The following is a 27940-nucleotide window of genomic DNA, read 5'->3' as shown; positions in this document are numbered from 1 at the left end:
GCAGGCGGTTAGCGTCGCGTCACCCTGGCCGGTACGCGTGCTATTATTGGAAGGGGTTTGGTTGGGACCCTATCACCCTCCATCCATGTCGGTGTCGGTGCAACAAACATTGCCAGATTCCCCTTTACGACAACCAGGTACGCATAAGTACCGACTCCCATTGTCCAGCAGTCTCCCTGCTGCCGGCTGTCCGCCATGGCCTCCACGCCTCCACCCTCGCAGCCAGTCCCCATACGCTCTCCCGATAAGCGCAACGTCGACATCCGTCACCCAGTCCCCGATCTGCAATCGCTGCAAGGGGCCTACCTGGGCAACATTGAGCGTCTCGAGGAACATGCCGAGCGCATGAGCGAGGCCGGCTCCGACCTCCAGGAAGAGATACGTAAGACGTACTCGGAACTCAAGCTGACAGACAGCCGACGTTCCTCGCTACGCTCTCTCCAGACGGGTGAAGAACTTACTAGGCGTCTTAGCAACAGGAGCCGCGGCGTCTCCATCAGTTCCCATGCCAACTCTATAGTCGACCTGAACGGCAATGCACGATGGGGGGGTTACTCTCCAGGGGGTTACATCACGTCACCCGCCGATTCTTTGCGCTCGGGATCTTTGCCTAAACCTCCGACTTCGAACCAGCGTCAGCGATCAGAATCAAAAGCGTCACGGTTGGGCCAGGTTGTACATCCAGAGCAAGTTAAAGTCAGACAAAGATACTATGCTGCCCAAACATCGTCACCCACACTGCCTCCAACTGCTCCGCCCCCCGAGGACCGTGATTCAGTATCACCCCCACAGCGAAAAGTCTCGTCCTTTACTAGGATATTTGATGATGTTGCAAATGGACTACCCGAAGACTTGCGCAATACCGTCATGACGGGCACACCTCCTAGGCACCCTGACGGTCACTATTCTGAAGACATGCATGATCAGTATCCAGACCACCGCAACCTCCCTGACCGACCACCCACCTCGGCCTCAACCGATACTACCCATCAAGCACACACACTATGGCAAGACTTTGATGGTGTTCACTGCCCAGATACTGTCAAAGAAGAATCGGAATCGTCACCCCACAGTCGCCGTCGTCATAGCCGGCCATCCTCCTACAGCCACTCATTTACGGATAATAACTCAGGCCATCAGTCTTATGGCGCTCCACCACCTGAAGATGGCATGGTCTTCTATCCTGCCCCTGTTCCACAAATGCTCAACCTTCCAAAACGTCTGTCACAACTACCCCCAAGTGATACAAGAGCCCGGCGCCGGACACAAGTTCTTGAATCGATGCAGGCGGAAAACAGGAAATCGATGCCCATGAATCCAGATAACATCATGGAGACCTCCAAGGCAAATAAGAGGAAGACGAGACAGAGTTTAATGGGCCTACCGCCTCAATTGCGAGCAAGTGCTTACTTCGACAATCAAGTGGCTCCTTCGCAGGAATTTGCCGTCAAAGGTGAATCTGCTCAAGACACACTCGAAAGCATCCTGGATGCATCTGCACGTGCACCAGTCTCTGCGTTTACCGACCATCCTTTTGGCGGCGATGTAACCCGTGAGGTTTATGGTGTAGATCACAAACGCAAGAGCTCCAAATTGCCAGAAGTGCCGCCAACACTGCAACAAACCAGGAGGCGAAGCTCTTTCAACATACTCGACACCAATCACAATGCAAATGGAGAACGCCTCAAGAAACTGAAGAAACGCAATAGCTCGGCTGATATGAACCTACTTCTGGTCAAGGCAAGTGAAAATAGGATGAGTCTAAGTGACGACTTGGACCATTGTGATGAAGAAGAACGAGGCCCTCATACTGCAAATGATTTGAACCATTCTCGAAATTCCCAGGAGAACCCGAATCGCCACTCTGATGACAATGACCGTGAACACGAGGATACTTCGAGTGATGAAGATAAAGAGGAAGAGGACGAAGAATCAGAAGAAGAAGAGGAAGAGCCCCAGTTTGGTGCACCAACTACCTTGCTAGCTGAACTTCAGCTGCGACAAGCAAAGCAAAAGTTAAGAAACATGAACTACGTCACCCTGATGGATCAAGGTCTGATTGACGGTCGCCAAACTTTGCTTCAAATGAACGATGTAGCCGAAGCTGAGAAGCAGCGCAGGATCCGCAAAAAGGTCAATCTTGCCTGGGAAGCCCCTGGAGAAGATGATGATTCTGAGGACGATGTACCGCTGGGTGTTTTGTATAAACAAGCTGCGCCAAACTATGCGCCACGCAAGATTGTGGGACTGATTGAGCAGCGCGAAATGGAGGACAACGAACCCTTGAGTCGTCGGCGAAATAGGCTTCGTGGGGCTGACCCGAGACCTCGCCAGGCTCCTCAGCCCGGACAACCTGGCCATGAACCGAATCTTGCGGTTCCAGACATCATGGCTGATCCCATCTCAGAGGAAGAGGAGGGTGAGACGCTGGCTGAGCGTATGCGTCGACTAAAGGAGAAGCAACAGCTTGATGCGGCCTTGGGAGATGATGTTCGCAAGAGCACCGTGAGCGGTGATTTTGCGGCTGAGATGATGAGCAAACTCGGTGTTTCAGAAGGCCATGATGAAGCCCAGGATGCACACAAAGCCGCGGTTGCCCCGGGTACTGGGGAGGAAGAGGAGGAGACTCTTGGTCAGCGCCGCGCCCGCCTCCAGGCTGAGGCGGCGGCCCGTGGTGACCAGATACCATCCGCTGGCCAGCGTCCCATGTTACGTGGTGCCTCTTCTCTCGCAGACATTCTCTCTGCCAATCCACTTGATCCTCACTACCAAGCGCGCAAGGTGTCAAACGAAGCACTGATTTCGAACCTCCCCCAAGGTAGTCTTCTGCGCCAAAACATTGTCGACGAGGAGCGAAGAAAGCAGGAACGTCTCACGGCATATCGGCGAACCTCTGGTTATGGACCTATGGATCCTCTGGTCCCAGGCATCGGCGACAAGGAAAAGGATGACGATGATGACAATATTCCTTTGGGCAAGAAGATCCAGGCCTACAAGGATGCCCATAATCCAATCACGAACGGGCAGATGGCTGCTAGTATCTCCAAACTCAACGCTCCGCGATCTCCGTCACCACCGCCACCTCAACCGCAGCCGCAACCACAGCTACCAGGTATGCTGGGCATGAACAGCATGGGAATGATGTCCGCACCCAACTTGAACATGCCCATGCAGCAGCCCATGATGGGCGGTGGTATGGGCATGGGGATGAACATGGGCATGCCAATGGGAATGGGAATGAACATGGGTATGATGGGTGGCGGCATGCGTCAAAGCACCATGATGGGCGGTGGAGTCGGAATGCCCATGCAGATGAATCCCATGCAAATGAATGGAATGGGCGGTATGCAAATGCCCATGCAGATGCAGATGCCCATGAGCGGTGGCATGCCAATGGGAGGTATGGGTGGCGGAATGCCTATGGGAATGCCCATGGGTATGATGCCAGGACAGATGATGGGACCGCCCATGGATCCGAGACAGAGAGACCAGATTGATCGGTGGATGTCGGGCATTAGGAACTGATCGCGCTGTCTTTTTTGTTTGCTGGTTTCTTCCCTTGTCCTTTTCGTAGTCTGAATATCTGTTTAGGCGTCGAGTATCATGTTTCTATTTTTCGTTACCAGCGTCTAGGATGGAAGTATATGGAGATATTATAGCGTAGCATAGCGTTGTCTTTTTTTTGGTTGTTCTTCTTTTTCCATCCTGCATGCAAAGAGTTTTTTCTAACAGCACAATATTTATCTGCATGTCAGCGTTTAGGGATTAGAAGGACTTGGTACCGTATATGTGCGAACAAAAGGGACTTAATATGGGATAAAAGCGTTACACAGCAACTAATGGAGCGATGAATCATAAAAAAAAAGGCATTGTTGTGATGATTCTTAGTATTCAACCCAGGTTGGTATATACACATTACTAGGCCAGATGCTGCTGTGTCCAAAAGGCCCAGCCAGTTGACAAGCTATCGGCTCTGCCTTTGCGGTGGGTCCGAACGCTTACTTGAAACGCTTCTCGGCCGCCTTCCAGTTGATGACGTTCCAGATGGCCTTGAAGTACTCAGCCTTGCGGTTCTGGTAGTCGAGGTAGTAGGCGCTAGCATGACGTTAGTATGGCACTTGTCTTTGCATTGAAGCTGTGTGAGGACTTACTGCTCCCACGCGTCGACACCAAGAATGGGACGGAACTGGCCAACCACAGGGTCCTGGTTGGCATATGTCTTGATCTGGATGCCGCCAGTCTGCGTGTCCTGTACCAGCCATGCCCATCCACTGCCTTGGATACCTGCGAGCGCGGTGTTGAACTTCTCCTTGAAAGCGTCAAGGCTGCCATAGTTGGTGTTGATGGCAGCTGCGAGAGCGCCAGATGGTGGCTCACCACCACCCTGGTTGGTGGGCGCGAGGTTCTCCCAGAAGAGAGTGTGGTTGATGTGGCCACCACCGTGAAAGTTGATGAGGGGCTGCAGGGCAATCTGAGCCTGGATATCCTGCTTCTGCTTGGCCTCGGCGATCTGCTCGCTGAAGTTGTTGAACGAGGTCACGTAGGTGTTGTGGTGGTTCTTGTGGTGTAGCTCCATGATCTTGCCCGAGATGGAGGGCTCGAGCGCGCCATAGTCGTCTGTAGCCTTGTTAGAGCAAGAAAGGAACTTATTAGTTGATAGGATGAATAGACATACATGGGAGGTCGGGCAGAGTAGCCTTTCCGCGAACAAAAGTGGTACCAGCCAGTCCAGCCCGCGAGGCGACGGGCGCGGCGGCTCGGGCAGCCGAGCGGAGGGCGGATGTGCGGAGAAGAGTGGTGTTCATTGTAGCTGCAATTGATGGGGGTAGCAAGTCAATTGGGCTTGTTAGGTGGTGTTACGGTGGTGTGTCTTGCTGTTGGGGCTCTGGGGATGTTGCTAATTTATCGCCAGACATTTCGTCATAGCAGAAGATGCCGACCGCCGAGCTTTGGAGCTCCCCCTCGTCCTTGCAACGGCTATGGGTCCCCCACCAATGATGCCGCGCTACTTGAATGGTATGAATGCATTGTGGCCATCAGTCGCGATGAGCTGATCCATGTATATGCATATCATTGTAGAGCCTCGACTGCAGATAATAACAGCCCATCACAAGAGCTGCCGCCATGTTCCCTCAATGTTGTACAACCAGCCAACCTTGCGCGGCCGTTCTCGGGCAATTGGACCAGTCAAGAGCCTTGGGGGACGGGAGGCGACACATTTTTTTGAGCGTCGCGTGCTTGCAGAGAAGACATTCTTGTGGGCTCAATTTGGAATGATTTGCTAATCAGTCATTTAGACTTCTCTGCCGTCTCACGCCATGTAGGCTGATTGAACCGCTCCCTGCGTTTTCTCGACTTTGGCCGTAGTCTACGCTCCCGACTCGTCCATTCTTCTACCCCGCCAACGTCATCATGGCACCTGTCAACGTTGTCCACCTACCCAACGGCCAGAATCTCACAGTAACGCCGGTATTTGGTGGTCTTTTCTTTAAATCCAGCGACATACAAACCCATTCGCATTTCCCGCCTGGTTGGACAGTCGTGCTCAATTCGGAAGATGAAGCTGCCAGCGAAGAACATGAGCAACAGCTGCAGCCGCAGGAGGGTGAAGAGGACCTATTTCCTCCGCGTCGTGTGCATCGGTTCAAGCGACCAACACTAACTGGCGACCATCTCTACATATCGTCCATCTCGAATCCGAGTAGCAATGAGTTTAGGCCCGCTGCGTCGCCGACGCGCCAAATCGCCATGATGCTGTGGGCGACACTGTACTGGTATTTCCACCAGCCCGAGCCAACGCTGCAGGTCACAAACACACTGTCCAAGAACACGGCTGATGCAGGCAAGCCCAAAGGAGAGTGGCGCATCAACATCAACAGAGAAGGCGTGTTCAAGGGCAGGGTCGTGCTGCCCAAGCTCGAGCGCATGGGTCTTATAGCCACTGAGGATTCAACAGTGGGCTGCGCCCAAGACGAATCCTCACCCGAAGGCTGGTCGCGCATGTTCGTTAGCCGGAGAACCTTTTGGCAGTTGGATCCCAGAATCTACCTCTTTACACTTTCGCCGTTGGCCACACCCTTTCCAACAGCTTCACCGTATCCTTCGCGACCAGCGTCACCCGCCGCTGTAGCTGACTCGAAAAAAGAACAGCAGACGGAGCAGGTCTCACAAGGCCTGTGGTCGCCCACCGCACCGGGTCCCTTCCACTCGAGCTCGCACTTACCCACCTACTATCCTCCGCCCCCAGCGCAGTATGTCTTCACGAACAATGCCCGTCACCCCATACGTCCGAAGCCACCGCGGCAGGGTGAGGTACTATACACGAGATACATTCCTAGCGTTGGGCAATACCTATCATTCCGTGTGGCTTCGCTTTCAGCAAAGGCAGTGCGTCATCAAGGTCCTGTGTCTGACCAGGTGCCTAATCCGCATCGACTGAGTGGCACTGCCGCACCCGATTCCCCGACCTCTGCGGCGAACAATGGCATGTCTGATGTGGAATACCTGCACAAGTGGATGAACGATGCCCGCGTCTCACACTTTTGGGGTGAAGCAGGCCCTCAGTCGCACCAGGAAGAATTTCTCAAGAACGGCTTGCGGTCGAAAAATTCTTTCCCTGTCATCGGGTGTTGGGATGGAAAACCTTTTGGCTACTTTGAGATCTATTGGGTCAAGGAGGATAACCTTGGCAAGTATTTGCCTATGGTTGGTGATTACGATAGAGGCTTTCATTGTTTGGTGGGCGAACAGGAGTTTCGGGGTCCGCATAGGATCAGGATATGGCTAAGCGCGCTAGTCCACTACTGTTGGCTTGCGGACAACCGGACTGAAAGAGTCATGCTCGAGCCAAGGGTCGACAACGAAAAGTAAGTATTGCGCCAGGAAAGTTGCTGTCGGAACACCATACTAATGATTATAGGCTTGCAAACTATCTTCAAGAAGCCGGCTTCTACAAAGAGCGCGAGATCAGTCTCCCTCACAAGCAGAGCAACCTATTCAAGATCAATCGCGACGTGTGGCGAGGGCCGGCACTATGAGCCCGCGGAGGCGGGAATAATTGTGGAGTTGGGCAGAGCCGCATGAACGCCCGCTTGGGGAAGAGAATTTTGTGGAGTACCCAAGGGGAGGGGAGATAGCACGGTCCAGGCTATGTTTGCGTACATAGTACTACCGTCGAATACATGAATGGACCGATGGCGTAGAAATGAAACCATTGGGTTTCAACTCATGCTACTTTACACAGTATTTCATTTGATTTTGCAACATCAGCTGCCAAAAACTTGCAAGGCAAGCGCCGATGGAAGGGGTGCGGGATTTACAAAATTCTAGGTAGGTGGTACCTGGATGCCAAGAAAAGTTGTCGAAGGCGCGCCCTGCAGCCAACCCAACAAGGTGGCGGAAGAAATCTCAGATTGCTCAGACTGTTCATTGGTATCAATCCTGTAGATACGATTTGTGAAAGGCCGGCATTAGGACGACCTGCGACATTCGGTATAACGGACCATGGACATGCGTTTCCAATTACAATGGTGCAATGCGTAGTGATGTGGGGTTTAGCGAGGTCCAAAAGTTTTTTGACTACACGTGAGATCATCACTCTTGCCCAACATACAGATAATAGATTCACCGCGATTGGCGCAAGTACACAATAGATAGAATCTGCTTTCATATCCATAGTGAACGCCACTGCCGATATACCTCCTGCCCTGGTTACTAGATTGGGCTTAACGCGGACACTACTACTTAAGTGAGCTCCTACGCAGTTTCAATCTTCACTTCTCACAATCACTTCCTCACAGAGGTTTGGTTCAGTGACATAGCCTTGCTCACTTTCAACACTAGTCCCTTACCTATATAAGGAACGATCCGGCACACTGCTAACCCACACCTGTCAACCACAAAGCACCTACAACTACCCCACACACCATGGCCTCCGGCACCTACACCACGCCCTTGACGGGCCGCTGGAGCTCTTCCGAGATGTCGCACCTCTTCTCCAAGGAGAATCGTCATTCAACTTGGCGCAAACTCTGGCTCTACCTTGCAGAGTCTGAGAAGGAGCTCGGCGTCGAGGGCATCACTGATGAAGCATTGACTCAGATGCGAGAGCATTTGACTCTCACCGAGAAGGACTTTGCTGTCGCTGCTGTTGAGGAGAAGCTGAGGAGGCACGATGTCATGGCCCACGTTCACGCTTTCGGTCAAGTTGCCCCTGCCGCTGCAGGAATCATTCACTACGGAGTAAGTCGATCGTGTTTACAATGTTGCTGCTGAGGATGCAAGAGCTGACACAATACAAGGCAACTAGCTGCTACGTGACTGATAACGCTGAGCTTCTGTTGATGCGCGATGCTCTGGATCTTCTCATTCCCAAGCTCGCCAAGGTCATTTCCAACCTCCGTTCCTTTGCCCTGAAGTGGAAGTCCGAGCCAGCACTTGCCTACACGCACCTTCAGCCTGCCCAGCTCATCACTGTCGGCAAACGCGCTGCTCATTGGGCCCAGGATCTGCTTTTCGACCTCGAGGACCTCGAGCGCGTGCGTGAGCGTCTGCTACTTCGCGGTGCTCAGGGTACTACAGGAACGCAAGCTTCTTTCTTGGAAATCTTCAAGGGAGACGGCGACAAGTGCGATCAACTCAACGAGCTGCTGTGCAAGAAGACTGGATTCCCGTCTTGCTACCCAGTCTCTTCCCAGACGTACACTAGGAAGGTTGATTTGATCGTCGCAAACGCAGTCTGCGGCCTTGGTTCGAGTGCAAAGAAGATCACCGGCGACATCCGTAACCTGGCGAGCTACAAGGAACTCGAGGAGCCTTTCGAGTCCACCCAGATCGGCTCATCGGCCATGGCCTACAAGCGCAACCCCATGCGTTCGGAGCGCGTCGCCAGCTTGTCGCGCGCACTCCTGGGCAAGCACGCAGCCTTTGCTCAGACACACGCGGACCAAGGTTTTGAGCGCACCCTCGATGACTCGGCCGTCCGTCGCATGGATATTCCCGAGATGTTCCTCCTCGCCGACGCGATCCTGCTCTCGCTCGACAATGTGACTTCTGGTCTTGTCGTATATCCCAAGCGCATTGATGCACGCATTCAGGCCGAGCTCCCCTTCATGATCACCGAGTCTATCATCATGCGCCTTGTTGCAAAGGGAGCTTCCCGCCAAGACGCCCACGAAGAAATCCGCGTGCTGTCGCACGAAGCAGGTTACCAGGTCAAGAATGAAGGCCAGGCCAACGATCTTGTCGAGCGCATCCGCAAGACTGAGTTCTTCAAGCCTATTTGGGGCGAGCTCGATGAGATGATGGATAGCAAGCTGTATATCGGACGCAGCGAGCGAATTGTTGAGAAGGTGTGTGATGACCTTGAAAAGCACTTGGCCAAGTACAAGAACTACATCGAGAACACCAAGACCAGTGAGTTGCATGTCTGAGGCACATGAGCATGCATGTCATTAGAAATACGATGCCAAGGGAAATGTGTGAGACGTGTGAAATCTGAAGGCGGGAATGTCTGGTCGGTATTATGAAGCAGAATGCATGGCGGGAAAAGGGAATTCGGTTTTATTGAAAAGGCGCATGGTGGAAAAGGGAAGGAAGCTTTATTCAAAGCAGCTGCATAGCAAATGAGGAAAAGTAATGAAACTTGTCATGAAAGTAACTCTTCTAAATCATGTGATTTCTCACCATCTACTTACTCTTAACCCCTTTGGTTGTGTAAAGAGAATTTGTGGTCAAATTTCCAGTTAGGGCATTGAACGACTTTAGTTTTCTTTTAATCGTAGTTTTTTTCGCAGATACGGAAGACTATCTGAAGTGACTGAGTATGATTGCCTGAAAATTATTTTTATAGTAGTCAATCAAGGAGAAAATCGAAAAAAAAAGCTTTTCTGGTACTAAAACTTGGAAAAAAATCCGTTTTTCTAGCCGTAGAAATCGTAAGAAAATCAATATTGATGATGAATTATTTTCTAGCAATTGGATACTCTGGTTGATTTTGGGAGAGTAAGGGATTCGAGAACGATTTCTTGGCGGATATAATTAGTTTTCGTGATGAAGTAATGTGGATAGTAGAAAGGAAAAGGGGGTTTATGTTCTGAACTCCTTGCCTACACTTTCAATGCACGAGTGAAATATATTTGAAGATAAGTAAATAGTAAAGAAGGATATACCATGATTCATTGATATGCACACCCAGGCAAAACAAGACCAACCCATTAACTCCTCTCTATGACTTTCCCTCTTCGTTCCGAAGAGCCTCCCATAAAAGATCAGGAAATGGTATAGAACAATATACAAATGGCAACGAATACGATGCTCTTCTTGAAACAGCCCCAACAAAAAACACCCACGAAATATATATATTCACAGAGAAAAGAAGTCCATCAAGTGAGAGCAAGAACAGATAACCCTAGTATTTCCTCCCCCGTCGACGCGGTAAGCCCGATTCCATACCAGTAGATGTTGGTGTCGCAATACTAGAATGAGCAACCATGACTTTCGGTGCCGGGATTCCTTTCTTCGGCGTGGCGTCCGTCAAGCCTGCAGCGCGGATAGAGTTTTCTTTCTCACCTGAGCCAGTCAATTGTGGTAAGATGACTTTTTTGGGTGCAGCGAGGCGGCTTTTGCGTTGCGTAGGGAGTGATGAGGATGATACGCCGACGGGTGCTACGTCTAGAGATGGCAGTTTGGTTTCGGAAACGCTTGAAACGCTGCTGTCGATAGAGGTGGGTGCGACGGGCATCTTCTTTACCTTAGCCACTTTTGGCTTGGGTATTTGCGGTTGTTTTTGCCGTGTTGCTTTGTCCTGGCTTGTCTCCTTTTCTTCTTGTACTGCTTCCAGAAGGAGAGATGATGGAGCGGTCAAACCCTTTGCTGGAGTGCCGTTGGCAGTGCCGAGGCCCCTGACTCTCCGGATCTTTGGTGTAGAAGTCTTGCTCGTCTTTTCCTTCTTTTTCTTCTTTGACTCAGACCCAGTGTCTGAGAAGCTCAACTCGTCTGGGGTAGCCAGCGATTCTGCCTCAGCTAGGGCATTGGCGATAGTATCCGGGTTCTCTTGGTAGTATGCTAGCTGCTCATCCCAACGTACGTTCTTGCCGACGACAATTTCCTTGGGGGTCTCATCAATTGGTGGTAGGGTCATTGCATCCATTTGAGCCTTCATCAAACGAACAATAACACCGAATGCACCTTGCTTATTCTTGCGTGTGTTTGCGCGGGTCAAGTCTGCCAGGACCTTTGCATCATCCTTTTTCAGAACAACCACTTCGTTTCCGTCATTGCGGCGGATGGCAATCTTGGGTGCTGGTGCCGGTCCGGTTGACGCCGGAGCAGGTAGCCGCGACTTCTTGGCTCTCGATGAGCGTCTTGTAGTCTTTTCGTTCGTTTCGTCTGTGTCTTCTGGTACTGTTGCGGCTGGTGTAGGTGATGGCAGAGCCTCGTTAGGTGCGCTCAGCGTGGGCGTTTGCGAAAAATCAAGCGTCAAATCGATGTTGTGTTTGGCTGGCGAGTTGGGGTCCTTTTCTTCAAGGGCCTTTCTAGGAGAGGCTAAAGCATGACGAACGACATCCGAATCGCGACGATTCTGCAACGACTCCCTTCGGTGTGTGGTGATGGCCGCCTTTTCAGCTTTGCTGGCGGCTGCACGGTTGAGAAAGTCTTTGAGCATGGCCGTGTCATCGTCGAAAGCGGCCGTTACAGTGGTATCTTCGAAACTAGAGGCTAGGCGAGGTGGAGGCGAATGAAGTTTTCGAGGCGTAGGTGAGGCGGGTTTCGACGTGCTCAACGAGAGTGCCAAGCCATCTGTAATGTCTTCTGTAGGTGCCTCGTCCATGGCATGGTCCTCGGATGTTACAGAATTGCTGTCAGTGGCGGCTTCATCAGTAGGGCTGGCCTCATCGTCCATGGAGTCGTCCTCGGAGTCATCTTCGGTGATCTGATGAACGTGTACTTGTTTGTGTAAGGGATCATCGCCTTGTGTGGCAGTAGAAGAGGTTTCCCGTATTGTTTTCCGATATTCCCTTAGGATATCTAGCTGTAGCGAGGCTTCAGTGAATTCTTCTTCCGGATCGCGTTCTTCTGAGGGGCTCGGTGTGTCTTCCTCCTCTACATCATCCTCTGCGTCTTCTGTTTCTGACTCGATTGGTAGTGCCGCTTCGGGACTTTCCTCTGTCTTAGACTCGTCTTCTTCGTGTGATGGTGAAGGCGACGAAGATTTGATCTCATTGGTTGGCAAGGCGGGGTACTGAATCTCACTTAGAGGCTCAGGCGTCTGGTCTATAGTGTTTGTATCTTGGTCTCGTAGCTCAACCTTGTCGACATTGGTCTTCTCCTTGGGCTGCTCCACAATGTCTTCCATGGCTGCTTCTGACTCCGCCTCAATGGCTTGAATCTGTGGCAGCTCGGGGTAAGAAACCTTGGCAGGAGAACGGAACAGATTGGCAAGTGTTGTATCCTCGGCAGACCGAGGATCGGTGTCTTGCTCCATGTCTTGGTGCCTATCTAAGCTCTCGCGGTCTGGAAGGTCTTCTGTGGCAGCTGCGTCCAGGTTGAATGCGAAAGCAGGCGTCCTGTACGCGTCTACTGGGTTTGCGACTGTGTCTTCTTCGCTTTGCATGGTCTCATCTGGCTCGTTGAGGCTTGCACTGTCGCCTTCTGTCAAGTCGTAGCTGTGGTCGTCTCCCTCGTCGCCGGTTGCTTCGTTGTCAGCAAAAGGAGTGGCCCGCTTTCCTGAAAGTGCGTTAGTAGATTATAGATAGCCATGCGCTGGTCAAAGGCCTACTCGGCAGCACGCTCTTCCTGCGGTCCCAGCGCGTGGCCTTGAAGGCGCGTTTCTTTGCATTGGGCCTGGTCGAGGACTTCTCCATGGCCTTGGGGCTAATGTGCTGACGCCTTTTGACGGGTCTAGAGAGCGCATCTTGCTCCTCGTCATCAGCATCGTCCTGGGGTGTGTTGTCGGCACGCGATCTTAGGTTGAATCTCCGCCAGATCTTCTTCTCCTTTCCCTGGCCAATGCGCTTGACCTCTTGCTTGCGCTCCCAGCCGCGGGGGATTTTTGCAACAGGAAGGGTGCTGGGATCGAAAAGGGCGGCATCGGCATCGTTCCAGGTGGTGTTGAAGAGTGTTGTTTTGGCAGTCGGTGTGGCGCGTTTGCGCGGCGAGGGGGCCATGACGTCGATAGGGGGAAAAGAATGCTACACGGACAGAAGATTCAAGGACGCGCAAACATGGGGGCTGTATTCGTGAGGGCCGTTAGTATCGTCGCATAGGGTTGGTGTTGTGTGGGTGCTGTATGTGTGTGTGTAAGTATGCGCTGTCTGTATGTATGTAAACAAAGGCTAAGATACGGCGCTAACATGCAAAGCAGGGATGACGACGGGGCAGCTCCGCACACGCCAAGCAAAGGCCATGCCCGCTGCGGGAAACTTTTGACCCGCCGATGATCAACGACGACGACGACAGCGACGACGACAACATCTGATTGCAATACATTCACGTCCCGGGCGACTCTGCAACAATCATGGTACCAAAGCCTCAAGGCAGTGCTGTTCAGTCGGCTACGCATCGCCCTCTCCCGCCGCTCCCTAAGCTCCGCGTCCGACGACCAAACAAGCCAGAGGTGAACCCATGCCTCGGCGCAATGTCCTCAGTTTTGGGTATGTTTTTGCTGGAGGATAATATCAGTTGGAAATCTATTATTGCAATTGGCGCAGGCTGACATGTCTGCATTAGGATGCTGGGCTTCGTCGGGTTACAGCATGCAAGCATGCGCACAGCTTGAACAGAAATTGCGCCAGTGCATGGATGCTCCAGTATGTGCACTTGCGTCTATATGCTGATGTGCATGTGATTTCTAACGAATACTCCAGCGAGACCCCAACCAAAAGAAGAACAACATCAACTACCACCTCTCGAGAATGTACCCCAAGATTGTTGGCCCTCACAAGCGCAACTAGACGGCCTGCATCTCGTTCTCTTTGTACACTACTCATACCCACGCCACGGCGGCCGCACGAAACAGCATCATGGAGGAGTTTTATCGCTTTTGGATCATCACTTGGAGTTATGGAGACAAAGGCTGTAGATAGGTCGTGCTAAGGAAGAGTCGGACGTTTGCACATGTTGTCTTGAGACCAATCTCTACTTGGAACCCTGAGCCATAATCACGTGCTGAGTACGTGCAGAATTGTGAAGCAAGGAAGAGGCCAGGCTAGGCCAAGCCATTCACGCAATCAGCCTCATGTGGCACAACACGAAAACTAGGCCAGTGCGACCAAACTCCAAGGTCCGCCCTTTGCGCACGACCATTTGTGGCTTTGTTTGTTCTGTATCGGGCCAGCGCTTACCACATTTTACTACGACTCATCACTCAAGACCCTCCAACAGCGCCCGTTTTGCGAATCGTCGTGTGTTGGTTGAGGCAATGCAACTCTTTCCCACACATTCTCCCACATGCAGAGCATCTCTTTATCTGTGTCAGCCTCGCACTTGCATGTCGATGTCCAATAAGGCGTGCTACAAATCACCTCCAGCCATCCAGGAATTATTGCAGCAGTACTCGTCTTCGTCATTTTGCATGAATATGCTGTGTCCCGTTCGCTCAACATGCCCACTTTAGCTATATTTACGTCCTGTTGATCTGCGCCACATGCACGCTCAGGCCCACCCACTCTACACCACCACCACCTCTACCAGTGCGCAATCCTACGCTTGTCCTGATCCGGCACAAATATACAATGTCGTCGTTCTATCAATGGTCAACTACTCTACTGTCTAGTCCAAGACAAGATAGCCGAGGTGTGATTGGCAAGAGGGCGAGGAATGCCTTGCATGCTCATACTGACGCTTACCCTCATGCTATGGTGACATTTGCTCATGACCGCACCACGATACCGCTTTCGATTGGATCGCCAGGGACATAGCCTAATTGCTATAGGTAGGGGAAGCTCTGGAGCTACCCTAGCTACAGCATGTGTTGCTGGGGTATTCTTCCTCGCTCTCACTGCGCTCAGCCGCCGCACGCTCTCCGCCATACTGCTTACTTATGTACCCTCTATCTTATTGCATTTCCCTCGTCATTTCAACATAGCTTTGAGAGAAGAACCTCCCGACCACATGGAAACACAATGACGATTGCTCTTTTCACCCTCGTCTTTCTGGTGCCAGCAATCGCAAACGCAGCAGCGCTGTTAAAATCGATACCAGAGCCTACACGTTTCGTCCCTTCAGTGGATATATGGGGTCCCGCACCAACAGCAGCAGCACAGCTGCCCTTGCCTCTATTGAAGCGCCAGACCAGTGGAAGCGACTACACATGCGGCTTCGTCTCCGGATCACCAGGTCAGTTTTCCTCGCCCACTCGAAGCTATCAACTTACTCACTTTGAAAAAAGACAGCCCGATAATATGCGCGAACCCAACCCAAACATGCGCGACAAACACCTTCTTCGGCATACACGGCTGCTGCAATCCAGCATCAAACACCCCCTGCACACTCGCCACCTCCTGCATCGCATCCACTGCCATGACCGCCTCATGCACAGACACCGCCTGCTCATCCGACGAAGCAATCGTAAAATGCACAGCCAGCACAGCGCAAGAATGCTACCAATGGCATTTCATCTACGACAACATGGTAATGACACAGCATGGTTGCGCCGAAACAGCATTTACAAGCACTGCGTACCGCTCCCCTGGCATGAGCATGCTATCATTGAGCAATACAAAAACCGGGGAAAGGAAGACTGTCACCGCGACTGTGACTACGAGGGAAGTTGTTTCCGGCATTCCCACTGCTGCGACGGAGGACAGAGCCTCGACAAATTCTTCTGAAGGGAAGAAAAATAGTCTAGGAGCGGTCATAGGCGGTACAGTTGGCGCTTGCATCTTCGTTTGTTTCCTCGCTTTTGTGGTTTTTCTGGCGTGGAGGCGGCGCAGGGATTTGACAGGGCAGAATGCGCAGTCCTATCGGCAACAGCAGCGGCAACAGTCAATGGTTCAGTATCATGCTGTTGTGTATGAAGATGCGAATAAGGCTTGGGATCAGCAGCGTGGGGTGGTGGTGTGTGAGAGGGAGATTTGCATGGGGGATGGCGTGGGCGTTGTCGAGATGGACGGGACGCAGAGACCTATCGAAGCGCCTACGGGAGAGAAGTGAACATCATTGGAATCATATTTTGCTGTTTCCAAATCAGAGTTGTACATGGTATCATCATTTTCAATCCAAGCCACTGATTCTGTGATAATGTATGACATTTGATGCTTCATGCAGACTATTGGATCTCGTATACTACCGTCGATAGATCCATTAAATCTCCTTTTTTTTTTAAAAAAAAAGCAACAAAAGTACAATCATCACACCCATCTACTCTTCCTCAACCTACCACATCAAATCAACCTGCTCCATCCCGATATAGTCGCCAACATTCCCCTTACCTCCATCATATCCCCCGCCCATCACACTACGCTCCTCCTCTTCCTCCTCCTCCTCTGCAGGCACCAAACTCATCGGTTGACAATCCTCAAGCGAATAATGCTGATCAGGCTTGAACCAACATTTTTTCTGCCCCGTCGGCCTGGGGCCCTTGCAATCCTCCTTTTGGCACAAGTGCCCAAAGATGCAATGCTTCCTTCTACATTCACTTTTCCTGGGACACGGAGTGCGCTTCACAACGTACTCGAGTACGCGCCTAATTTGTGCGTCGAGCTCGCTGTGGTCAAACTTGCAGTCATAAGCTGTGCAATTGCCCTCGAGATGGAACGCATTGCATGGCTTAGACTTATGAAAACGCGTGTTGTACACCTTCCAGTCCTGTGCGGAGGGCAGCGGGTAGTACGGGTCGAGGCGCTGAAGGTTTCTGTTCACGGGAATGAAGCCTGGTACGGACTCTTCGGGAAGGACGGACGAGATTCCACTTCGATCACCTAGGGGAGTTGGGGAAACCTGGGAAGCTTGAGGTGGTTCTGCGGGAGGCTGTGCCCAGGATGATTCTGAGAGAGCGTGTAGTGTTGGGCTTAGAAGTGGCTTGGAGTCCTGGCCGCTATCGCCACCATTGACACTACCAGTCAAACTGCCGGGGCCGTGTGGGAAGTTGCATTTCCCACCAGCGCGACAAAATCCCTTTTGGAAGTGTCTGCACACATTTTTCTTCTTGGTCGGTCCATTTGGCATGCTTTGTGGTGCTTGGTCGCGTGGAGGTGGACTGTCCCATCGGGCAGGCTCAGGCTCGGGCTCCACAAAGTCATTTGATTCTTCAGGTGATGAGTCGCCAAACGCAGACTCCGTTGCGCTCACCGGACCGTTACGTCTCCATGAACTCCCATGGGAAGGTTGTGGTCCATTTGTCAGTGCAGGTGATAAGCGACTGGATGCAGACTCTGCTACGCTCACAGAGTCGTTTCTTCTCCATGATTCTTTATGTAGAGCCGCTAGTCCAGGTTTCGGTATGGGTTGTTGCAATGGCGCTTTTTGTTTGGACGGAGTGGGCGTCGCCGGTTTATTGACTGGTGGGGCAGAGAATACTCCAGACCAGCTAAAGACTGTGGGAAACTGGGTCACCTCCAAGTTGAATTGATGAAATTCCGGATGCCATTTGCCGCCTTGTACGAGTGTGACCTTGTCACGTGCACCATTGTAGGATACGAGTAGAGACTGATAAGCCGGGTCGTTACAGGCCGCGAGCAAAATGTGACTACAGGCCGCATCTTCGGACGCAAACTTGAATTGGTCTGCAGGATATTAGTCGTTATCTTATAGTTGTCATAGGAAGTCAGCAACTATACCTCTGATTTTGATCCTGGTACCCTCTCCATCCAAGGTATCAACAAAGTCAAAGAGACTAAGGGCACGTGTGAAACCGGAAGTGAAAGACGCTAGAGAGCGCTTCTCCATGCCAGTCAACTTTAGCCTCGCGAGCTGCTTGGACAAATTGGTGAGATCGGCGTAAATGCGTACAATTACGCGTCTGGGCACAGTCTGTGATATGCTTTGTATATACTTTTCTATAGCATCATTGAGCTTGCGAGCAGCGCGCATGCCGCCTTCTTCCTTATCGCGGATGAGCTCTTCATTGAACTACGCAGAGTCAGACAAGTCTTTCCATGCAAAGCTGAAAACTCACAATGTAATCGTTTCCATCGACTAGTACAAGCACATAGGAATCAAGCGGCTTTTTTGCTGCATTTACAGTAGGCGTTCCCACTGTAAATGGCTTTGATATAGTGTTGGTTATCATGTCCTCGTAGGCTTTCTTAAGTACTTTGTACTCGTTGAGCAATTGACGATACTCGGCGAGAAGGTTCTAAGTGGGGGGTTAGTGGAGTACGGGAAAAGGAAGCGCATGTCGATATTCTCTTACGTCTAAATCAATCCGTCTTTCTTGATCACATTCCTTGAACTGCTCCAAACGCGCGCCAAGCGAGTCGATTTTCTTTTCTGGTAGCATAGCGGCTGTGGTGCAACGTTACTATCGGCTTACGGCTGCAGATCTACTTCAGTCAGACAGCAGGCCGATGAGTTAATGGAGTGATGAATAAGAAATCCAGATCAATTGGAACTAGTACAGCCTCATAGTCAACCACGCTATGGATATTTTATATGTGGAGCGGAGTGTGTCGGCGCGCCTGCTGGCTGACGTAGGCGGGCATTCTGCGTGGCCTGTGCAGCAATTTAGCGCCCCTTGTCGCCGTCATGTGACAGAGAAGAACCAACCTCGCTCTTTCACACTGATTTCACTTTATGCTCAAGGGAATGATCAGGCAAGAATTGCATCAAGGTCTTGAACTTGAAAATTTTGGATGTAGTCTCGAGAAAGTTGAAGCATATTTATAATATGATTAAAAAATCACAATTTATAAAAGCAGGATCAAGCTCAATTGTAGATGCAGAGCAACCCATAACAACAGTATGAACGAAAGTATGACGAGATCGCCTCTACGCTGTCACCCGAACTAACCACGAGTGTGTTTTCTTTTTGAAAAAGAAAAGCAAATAATGAGCATTGTGATGTTCGTTGTGAAAGTGGAGATAACTGATATGCCAAGACCATGCCACGTGACCAGCAGAGTGGGTGAAAAAAATGAAAAGTGCAAAACAAAAACATACGACAGCGGGGATTCGCCAGTGGTCACCCACCTGACTACTAATCCGCCGGTAAACTGTTTAACTAGGGAAGATCGGACGGGTTTCCGTGATGCCAAGAAATCCTATGGTCGTATGTGCCGTAAAAATCAGGATGGGTGTACTATATAATTATATTTTGAGTGTTTGAGGATATGGATAGATTGGATCACAGGGCTCTACAAGAATTCACAGCGCACTTGTTTATAGAGCAGACGAAAAACACGCATCACGCACGAAAACCAAAAGTTCAGACAGACGTCGATCACGACGGTCACTCCTTTTTATAGTCTCTTCTATCAATCTACACGTATCTACTGCTGTCACTACGTCTACTTCGCTACATCTTCCGTCCTTCTTACTCTTAAGCGTAGACGTATTTGATCTTGATGCGGGTAAGGCACATATCGTCGTATTTCTGGGGAGCAGTGAAGGGAGCAACGTAAACTGGAGATGTAGGGTAAGGGGGAAGAGCTGGGGAAGTGGAGGAAGCAGCAGCACCATAGGAAGCGGCATAGCCAGAGGCAGCAGCATAGCTAGAGGCAGCAGCAGAGCCAGAGGAAGCAGAGCCAGAGGGAGCAGCAGAACCAGAAGCAGCAGAGCCAGAAGCAGCAGCAGAGCCAGAGGAAGCAGCAGCGCTTGAAGTTGAAATAGCGGCAACGCCAACAGACGAGGCTTCGGGAGTAGAAGAAGCGCTGGGCGTAGGTGTGGGAGCGGCACATAGAGGGGCGGCGGCATTGACCTTTCCAACGGCCCAGGTCGAGGCGTCGTCGGTGTACTTCTCAAAGTAGCTCAAGTGCTTCGAGACGTCGTCGCCGTTTGCGCAGATGGGGTCTCCCTTAGAGCAGTAAGAGCGCAGGACGGGTGCGTATTTGTTCAGGCGTGCAAGAGAGGAGCCGTGGCGACCGTCCTTTTGTAGACCAGAGCCGTCAAGAACGTTGTATGGCTGGTTAGCCACATGCATGACATCGCCCCAGAGGAGAGCAGCAGCAACTAAGTTACCAGATTAGCACAGTTCAAGGTTCGAGTGTGTCTTGTCAAGAATACTTACTAGCATTACCAGGAGCCGAGGTAGGGTCTAGACCAGTGGTGAATTGGGAGCATCCACCAGGTCCAGCAAGAACGTCTCCCATGATCCAGGCACCCTGGGAGTAGCCATTGAGTATGAGGTGCGTGCAAGGGCACTTCTTGTTGAAGGCAGTGATCTGGGCGATACCGTTGCGGACTCCCTGCTCAATCTGTGGGCAGTAGTCGCCGCCCTTGGGGAACACAACCTCAATGTAGTCGCAGGTCTTGCCCTCAGCCCTTAGTTTGGCGCATGTAGCGTCGGCGAAGGGGAATGTACGCCAATCGTGGTACGGCGCATTGTTACCGCGGGCCATGACGATGACGGCATCGGCGCAGGGAGCGTCGAGCTTGGGGGCCGGGTCTTGAGCGACAGCGACGGCGGCGACAGCGCTGAGCGCGAGAATGTTGCGGATGATGGAAGACATTATTAAGAATTAAAAGAGTGTGGTATTAATCGGTCGTGAAAAAGCGAGTGTACTGGTTAGGTTACGAGGTTGGAAGACCTGTGAGAAGAGAGAAAGACCTCTTGGCTTTGGGGAAACAGAGTTTAATAAGTAGGAGCGTCCATTTTGCCTTTAAGCCGAACTGAGTGTTGAGTCTGCTCGACACGGCAGAAACGGGCGGAAAAGGGTATTGTGCCTGACTCGATACGAGTTGGACCCCTTTTTGGGTGAGCTAGCATCTATCTTGGGTTGTGCGCTAGCAGAAGCGCGGACAAACGTCGTATTATTAAGATTGAGGCTGCCAATAAGGTTTTGGAGGATGGCCCAGGGGCTGGATGTCCCCTTGATGGATGCCGTCAAAATCTGCCAAGTTTGCGAAATGGGTCAACGAGACACCGATAGTGACTGGTTTCTCCAGTTGGGAATGACGCGTCGAGAGATAGAGATCATCTGAGATGTTGCTGTTGAGGTTTGCATCGAAGCTGATTTTTACCTCATGGGATAAACCGGAAAACCGGAAAAATGCTAGCGTGCGTGTCAGTGCTTGATCGGTCGTCCACATACGACGCTATACGCGGTCGAGATGACACCCCGTGTGCGTGTCTGACCTCTGAGCTTGTCTTAGATAAGACTTGGTGCACGTCCCCTCGACGACCCGAGATGTCTTGGCTTTCGCCCCTGTACTAACGTTCGGCTGCATATCATTTGCAGCAAGCTGTTCAAGCGCTGCCTTCCACGTGCCATGTACACGTTAGTGTATGACATAAAATAGACTGTGATCTGCCCGTGTCCGATTCTTGCCAAGCTTACTATGTATAAGGGGCTCAGTTATAGCTTCAAGGGAGTTATGTTAGCTTCTAGAGCAGGCTAGCAGTACTGTGATATAATCAGCACAACTTGTAGCACTATACTTAGATACGGTCGGTGCCTAAGCGAGCACATGAGCGTGCCCATGACTGAAGATGCTTTGTTGCTTCAAAGGCTGTTAAAAGCTGCAAACGAGATTCAGGCGGAGGCGTGGCACAGCTGCAGCGGTTGGAAGCGTCCGATTACCGCCCACTGCAGCAAACAACCCGTAAACAGTACCTCGATACCTAGTTAATCGGACAAGACAACTAATTCTCAGTTTCTAATGGTCGTATGTAGCATGATTCTCGGAATAAATGTATAACACCAGCACATTATTAATGTTTGCGGGCTTCAGCAATACTTCGGTGCTCTGAGAGGGCTCACGCGATGTTACTATCGATAAACCTAGCTTGGCACGGCTGCACGGAACAGAAGTCCGCACGCTATACAGAGGTAGAAAAGGCAGCACTGCGAGCCATCTTCATGCGTCGGCATGTAAAGGTGTGGGCGCGGAGTCAATTTCTCACAATTATACAAGAGAGAATTAGGGACATCAAGAACTGTATTGTCACTCCTTTTCTCCTCCATAAGCTTCTTCAGTAATAATCCCGGACCCGAAGCCAATCACCGAGTCTGACCGATGCATGTGAATAAATTCTTGGATATATGAAGCATCCAGTAACTCCTGCCCCTGCTGCCTCAGCAGTGAAGTCAATGTCACTATTCCCTAAAGAGGATATCCGGATTACAATTTCCTCTCCTATTCAATGAACACACACCGTCCAGAAGCTCTCTACTCAACCACTGCCTAGGAAACCTCTCAGCGCAGTTTCGACTTGCTGGTCGTTGTAGCCCTGATCATGCATCTGCTGGATCATCTGCTGCTGCTGCTGCTGTGCATGCATACCCTGGCCTTGACCAACACCGCCCCTAGGACCCATCTGTGCACCTGGCGGTCCCGGAAAGCCGTGACTAGGTGGAATATTCGAACCGTACCCATTAGCAGTGTTGGGCGGCTGCGGATAAGTGTTGGGCGGCTGGGGGTAAGTATTGTTTGGTAGATGCCCAGAGCCGGGGTACCCAGGCGGTGGAATGGGATTCGCCTTGGCGAGAGCTGCCTTTTCTTTATCCCTCTTCTTCTGCTGCACAAGGGTGCCCTTGACACCGCGTAGATACTTGACTGCTGCATCTACAAGCTCCTTGTCTTCTGGTGAGCTCTTGAGAGCCTCCAGCATTTCACGGACTTGGGTTTCTGATTTGATGTGCGGACATGTACGGGAGTAACCGTAGTGCGCTAGACCACACAAACCACAGTGTTCAACACCTGCGACTTTGAGCTCGCAAGCACCTTGTGGATGATTTTTCAAACAAGCCGGGCAGGAATAATGACTGTAGGTACCATATGCTAATGCAAGCGGATTCCGAATCGGCAGTTGTACACGTTGGAACGGTTTGACTGCTGTCCGGTCAGTTTTTGATGCTTTTGGCACCTTTCGAGATGGATCTGAGGAAACGTAGGCCATGGCGGACGGATCTTGGAAGCCCGAGGTATCGGTAGATGACGGGGGGAAATGACCTGGTTGTGTACCACTGCCACGCTTTCTATACTCGTCGAAAGAAACCTTGAAGCCGCCTCTCGGTGGTACGATGGCCATGGACGTAGACGGCGGAGGGATGGAGACATCTGGAAATATTGGGGATTGACTTGAAAAAACACTGGACGCACCTGCGGCGTTCTGCTTATATGACGACAAGTTTGCAGTATTTTTTATACTTTGACGATGACCATCACCGAGCTCTCGAGCAACGTTGGCATCTTCATCATTCGAACCAGGCTCGCTCTCATCCTCAGACTCGGCTTGGAAGTCGGTGTCACTTTCAGAATCTCTCTTAACCTTCCGTCTCTTCTTCGACTTCTTGACAGGAGAGGGTGGCAGAGCGAGGCTGTCTTCGAAATGATCTTCTCCGGCGACAGAGGTACCGTCAGCATCTCTCATCTCAGCGGTATAATCAACATTCTGCAATAAGTTAGTTTCTGCCAATATGAGGAACAAAGCATGACATACGGTTTTAGCCCGCCGACCCCTACCCATGGCCTCAGCCCGTGCGAGTGCTTCAGCGGCCGCTGCAGCTTGTCTCTCCTTCAAAATCTTGTCCCAAACTCCAGGATCTGGGGCCACCTCTTCATCTGCCATATCAAAGTCGTCCTGTAATGTACCTTTCTCATTCACCCAAATGCGTGCAAATCCAAATTGTGACTCGGCCGAATCATCTTCGCCCGTCTGGGTCTTCTCAATCTGGCTACGATCCAGCAATTTTTCCATTGAAGCGTCATCATAGCGAATATCGTGGTCTGCGTCATCGTCTTTGAAGAGCTCTGCTGCACCGTATTTGAGTATCGACTCAACATCCTCGTCTTCCGGGTCTTCCCTGTCGAGATCTTGAACGACCACCTTGTCTAAAGCCATCTTCTTCTTTCCCATCTGCATGATCTTCTCTTCAACTGAGGCCCGGGTTGCTAGCTGAAGGCAAAGAACTTTGTTCTTTTGACCAATGCGATGAGCTCGGGCAATGGCCTGGAGATCCTGGTGTGGATTCCAATCTGGATCCAGGATGATGACAGTGTCGGCAGTTGCAAGATTGATGCCAACACCGCCCGCACGAGTGGAGAGCAGAAAGGCAAACAGGGGCGAGTTTGGGGCGTTAAACTGATCAATACGCTTTTGCTTTTCGAGCGAACCCATTGTCCCATCAAGTCGCTGGTATGCAAGCTGCATGCCATCGAGGAAGTCTTCAATGATGTTGAGCATATCGAGAAACTGGCTGAAAATAAGTACTCGGTGGCCACGCGCCTTGAGTTTCGGCAATAGTAGTTCTAGAAGACCGAGTTTGGCAGAGGCTTCGACTAGATTGCGATGAGATACAGCAGCAACGTCGGTTCGCTCCTCAATCTCGCGGCTGTAGACAAATGGATGGCAGAGACATTTGCGCAGCTGCATAAGGATGTTACCGAGATTGCTGCGCTCTCGGGGGTTGAGTTGCCTGTCAGTGGTAAAGAGTGCCTTGAGAAGTTCAGGGCTCTTCGACAAGATCGACTTGTACACTTGCTTTTGTAGGTGGCTCATGGATATTGGAAGAATGATCTGACCCAGGGGCGGAAGGAAGGTCAACACCTTTGCCTTGGTCCGACGAAGGATAAAGGGACGGATTCGATCGTGTAACTCCCTGATCTTCTCCGCGTTCATATCCGCATATTCTTCCTCAAGCTCAGCGGCATCAATCGTGTCGTCCAGGAACTGCAACAGATTGAATAGCTCTCTGGCATTGTTTTGAAGCGGTGTACCGGTTAGTAGCAGTCGAAAAGGCACACGTACTGCTGTGAGAGCAGAGTACAGCTGGCTCTTGTCGTTCTTCAAACGCTGGCCCTCATCCACGATAAGGCCTACCCAGTTTACGCTCCTGAAGAACCTCCTGCAACTGTCGTCAGCGGCCGCTTCGTACGATGTTACGACAACGTGGCATCGTAGGTCCTTGGCATTGTTGGGATACATCTCGTATTTGTAGGCCATTTCACGAGCTTTAGCTGAGCCAAAGTAGGTAACGACGCGGAGAGACGGTGCCCATTGCTTGATTTCCCGTCGCCAATTGGCACAAGTGGAGTTCGGCACAACAATCAGAAAAGGAAAGCAGCTATGTTCCTGGACGAGCGTCGTCATGAAAGCGACGACTTGAATTGTCTTTCCAAGACCCATCTCGTCAGCAAGAATGGCGTTCTTTTGATCGTACCATTTGTAGTAGAGCCAGTTGAGCCCCTCCAATTGGTACTTCATTAGTTCTCCGCCCACAAGATTGTCAGGCTGCTTCCCTCTCTCTAGCGTGGCAAATGGTGTGCTGCGCATTTTGTCGAGGCGCGCCTTGAGGGCACTTTGTTTTGGGCACTTCACATAACGGCCCGCGACCCAATCGTTGTATGCAGTGACAAAGTCCAACCATCTATCACCATCTTCCGGTGTTGGGACGCTCTCCCATACGGCGTCTTCGTATCCGAGGCCTTTGTACTTGATAAGAGCCTGATCCACCTCTTTAATGCGAGCCTTGTCAATTTCCTCACTACGGATTTCCACATAGCTGGTGTATTTGATGTCGAGAACGATATCGATGCGGAGGTACTCCTCAGGAATGGCGTCTTCAGTGTGCATTTTGGGACCTTCTTCGCGTTTGAAGAAAGCTTTTCGCTGAATTCCGGCGGTAACACCCCAAGTCCAGGCTCCAGAGTGCCATGCTGCTTGGAAGTAAGATTTGTTTTCCCATTTGATGAGATACTGCTTGTCGTCTTCACAGATTCGCTCGCAAGGTATGCCCGGTCTATATGACTCGACATCCGACGGTCGCCAGGCGACAATTGCACCGACTTTCCGGTCGTTGGTTTCGTCGCACTCTTTACAGAGCCACTTTCTGGAGTATTCGCGAAATCTCTCGTCCGCAAGCTCTTCGTCATCACGGTTGACGTCCATTGCATAGGGAGATATAGGTGGCAAGTGATGATAGTGCCATGCTCGAGAGCATTTTGTGCATCGGAAGAGGACATTGTTGGCGTTGTTGATCAATTCAGAACGAACATCGACTATCGGATCGTATCCGTCATTCTCTTCGCGTTCTTTCATCTCTTGTTGAGTTGTTTTACGACTCCTAAAAGGATGGCACGAAGCGCCGGATATTGCACAGTCCTGGCATCGGGACAGGTCTGGGGCAGTCGCATCCTTCGTCTTGTAGAAGCCGATGCATCGCTTGCACTGCAACACAAAGTCCTCGTCGCCTATCTTTGTCACAAGATGATCACGAGTAGATCGATTGCCAAGGCAGTTCTTGTGGTATGCAAATGAACACCCCTGACAATAGATCAAAGATGCAACATTGGGCCCATCAAAGCACACTTCGCAGCCTTCAGCGTGGCGCCCGCGGAAGGGATGACTTCGGGGAAGTTTTGCAAACACCTCGCGGACGACGGACACCTTCTGAGCAGCCACTTTTGGCTCTGAATCCGATCGGTATATGTCGTCCATACCCGCTTCCTGCATATTGTTTGTTGCTCGTGTTGCCCGATCAGACTGTCGCTGGCCTACACGAGGGACCTTTTCCGGATGGGCAGTGCGCAAGGACTGTCGTTTGCGCTTTCGGCCAGCGCCCAAATTAGAACGGAAAATATCAGAAGCGCTCGAGTTGTCAGTGTCCTCCTCTTTCTCTTCGTCTTCATCGTAGCCCTGCACTTGTAGTGGTTGTCTCGTTGAACGGCGTGTGGGCTCTTGTGCGCCTTTGCGCTTTCGGCCTCTCTGTTTTCTACCGGAAACGTCAGAGTCCTTGTCGTCTGTGGATAGTGCAATCAGGTCGCTACTCAGTGAGTGGGCTCTGGAGGATCTCTGTGAGCGAGCACTGCGCTTTAGTGTCCGTACGCGAGCATGTCGCTGTGTGCGTGAGGCCGTTGCAGGCCCATCTTGGTTGTCGTCTTCCGAGGAAGAAATGGGAATCGTTGAAATATCTACAAAATCCTTGTTGGTGACTTTTGAAGATCTAGCCCGCAGTTTCATATCGTCGTCGTCAGCGCACGATGTCACTCCGGAATTGTCGTGCAGTTCAAATACGTGCAATGCTTCTGAGCCACCAGGTAGTTGGAGAAGCTCTTCGAAGGAGAGCTGAGTTTACTTAGTAAGATGCCGAGAGTAATATGATGTGTGCAAAGGTAAAAAGGTGGGCAAGGAAGGGTAGTGGCGGTAGGAATCAGATCGCTCTCCTATGTATTGTGAGAGGCATTTCTACCGCCTTTACCTGTGAGAGGGCGATTCTCAATTGCCATTAGACTCACCTGCTCAACGCCATTTCCAGACAACTTGACTTGGTAGGCTATCTCTCCCTGTTTTCCAGAAATCTCCCGAACAATGCGTTCAACTTCCTCTATTGGCTCAAAGTACGTATATTCTGCTCTATTGATCCTGACTGGTGGTATGCGCACACACTGCAGTTTACGCCTCACTGGTGGTTTCTGGACGCATATAACAGATTCAATATCCGATGATGAGACAGCTAAGGGTGATGAGGCAGCTCCCGAAAGCTGTCTCGCAGGCTGCATTAGTGTGGGATTTGGCATGGACTTGGGGGCAGTCCTTTTCTTGAAAGCGGCCATGAGCGCCGCGCTATCTTCATCACTACTCATGATGGTGTATAAACAGCCACACGGGTCTAAACTGTGCGGTGCGGTTATCGTAGAGTAATTCACTGGCGAGAATCGCACAATGTATCCATTGAAGAGTGGGGGCGAGAGCGTCGGACGGCGGAACCAAACGAGTGTGTAGGCGGATGGCCGATGGGGTTAACTCTCAGCGAGCGCGGAGCGCGCAGTCCTGAGCACGTGATGACGCGTCTGCGCTAAAGCTTAGTGCAAACGCCTGGCTTGGCGGGGTGCAACTTTTTTG

The 27940-nt window shown here is 51.3% G+C and overlaps 10 protein-coding genes across 10 annotated transcripts; 5 read left to right on the top strand and 5 right to left on the bottom strand.

Moving 5' to 3' along the window:
• Window positions 1-195: 195 nt before the first annotated feature.
• Window positions 196-3525, top strand: COCVIDRAFT_111469 (hypothetical protein; the record flags this gene model as incomplete). Its single annotated transcript, XM_014696500.1, has 1 exon — window positions 196-3525. The coding sequence occupies one exon, from the start codon at window positions 196-198 to the stop codon at window positions 3523-3525; it is 3330 nt and encodes a 1109-aa protein (XP_014551986.1).
• Window positions 3526-3998: 473 nt separating this feature from the next.
• On the bottom strand, window positions 3999-4805 carry COCVIDRAFT_111443 (hypothetical protein; the record flags this gene model as incomplete). The annotated part of the gene is made up of 3 exons (XM_014696499.1): window positions 3999-4095; window positions 4152-4617; window positions 4676-4805. 3 exons carry the CDS (start codon window positions 4803-4805, stop codon window positions 3999-4001), a joined length of 693 nt encoding a protein of 230 aa, XP_014551985.1.
• A 607-nt stretch (window positions 4806-5412) lies between these two features.
• On the top strand, window positions 5413-7037 carry COCVIDRAFT_111473 (hypothetical protein; the record flags this gene model as incomplete). Its single annotated transcript, XM_014696498.1, has 2 exons — window positions 5413-6866; window positions 6920-7037. 2 exons carry the CDS (start codon window positions 5413-5415, stop codon window positions 7035-7037), a joined length of 1572 nt encoding a protein of 523 aa, XP_014551984.1.
• Window positions 7038-7926: 889 nt separating this feature from the next.
• On the top strand, window positions 7927-9431 carry COCVIDRAFT_111484 (hypothetical protein; the record flags this gene model as incomplete). The annotated part of the gene is made up of 2 exons (XM_014696497.1): window positions 7927-8241; window positions 8301-9431. The coding sequence occupies 2 exons, from the start codon at window positions 7927-7929 to the stop codon at window positions 9429-9431; spliced, it is 1446 nt and encodes a 481-aa protein (XP_014551983.1).
• A 977-nt stretch (window positions 9432-10408) lies between these two features.
• COCVIDRAFT_19863 (hypothetical protein) lies at window positions 10409-13166 on the bottom strand (the record flags this gene model as incomplete). The annotated part of the gene is made up of 2 exons (XM_014696477.1): window positions 10409-12726; window positions 12779-13166. 2 exons carry the CDS (start codon window positions 13164-13166, stop codon window positions 10409-10411), a joined length of 2706 nt encoding a protein of 901 aa, XP_014551963.1.
• A 350-nt stretch (window positions 13167-13516) lies between these two features.
• On the top strand, window positions 13517-13952 carry COCVIDRAFT_111520 (hypothetical protein; the record flags this gene model as incomplete). The annotated part of the gene is made up of 3 exons (XM_014696496.1): window positions 13517-13652; window positions 13729-13808; window positions 13866-13952. 3 exons carry the CDS (start codon window positions 13517-13519, stop codon window positions 13950-13952), a joined length of 303 nt encoding a protein of 100 aa, XP_014551982.1.
• Window positions 13953-15122: 1170 nt separating this feature from the next.
• COCVIDRAFT_111512 (hypothetical protein) lies at window positions 15123-16152 on the top strand (the record flags this gene model as incomplete). The annotated part of the gene is made up of 2 exons (XM_014696495.1): window positions 15123-15336; window positions 15389-16152. 2 exons carry the CDS (start codon window positions 15123-15125, stop codon window positions 16150-16152), a joined length of 978 nt encoding a protein of 325 aa, XP_014551981.1.
• A 207-nt stretch (window positions 16153-16359) lies between these two features.
• On the bottom strand, window positions 16360-18439 carry COCVIDRAFT_30574 (hypothetical protein; the record flags this gene model as incomplete). The annotated part of the gene is made up of 5 exons (XM_014696494.1): window positions 16360-16374; window positions 16456-17723; window positions 17778-18069; window positions 18116-18295; window positions 18353-18439. 5 exons carry the CDS (start codon window positions 18437-18439, stop codon window positions 16360-16362), a joined length of 1842 nt encoding a protein of 613 aa, XP_014551980.1.
• A 1038-nt stretch (window positions 18440-19477) lies between these two features.
• On the bottom strand, window positions 19478-20606 carry COCVIDRAFT_30573 (carbohydrate esterase family 5 protein; the record flags this gene model as incomplete). Its single annotated transcript, XM_014696493.1, has 2 exons — window positions 19478-20106; window positions 20165-20606. 2 exons carry the CDS (start codon window positions 20604-20606, stop codon window positions 19478-19480), a joined length of 1071 nt encoding a protein of 356 aa, XP_014551979.1.
• A 1664-nt stretch (window positions 20607-22270) lies between these two features.
• Window positions 22271-27681, bottom strand: COCVIDRAFT_30572 (hypothetical protein; the record flags this gene model as incomplete). The annotated part of the gene is made up of 3 exons (XM_014696492.1): window positions 22271-23491; window positions 23540-27163; window positions 27334-27681. 3 exons carry the CDS (start codon window positions 27679-27681, stop codon window positions 22271-22273), a joined length of 5193 nt encoding a protein of 1730 aa, XP_014551978.1.
• Between the last annotated feature and the right edge of the window lie 259 nt (window positions 27682-27940).

Source organism: Bipolaris victoriae (assembly GCF_000527765.1).
Source record: "Bipolaris victoriae FI3 unplaced genomic scaffold scaffold_121, whole genome shotgun sequence".
Taxonomy (NCBI): Eukaryota; Fungi; Ascomycota; class Dothideomycetes; order Pleosporales; family Pleosporaceae; genus Bipolaris; species Bipolaris victoriae.
This window is presented reverse-complemented; position numbering and strand designations above follow the sequence as displayed.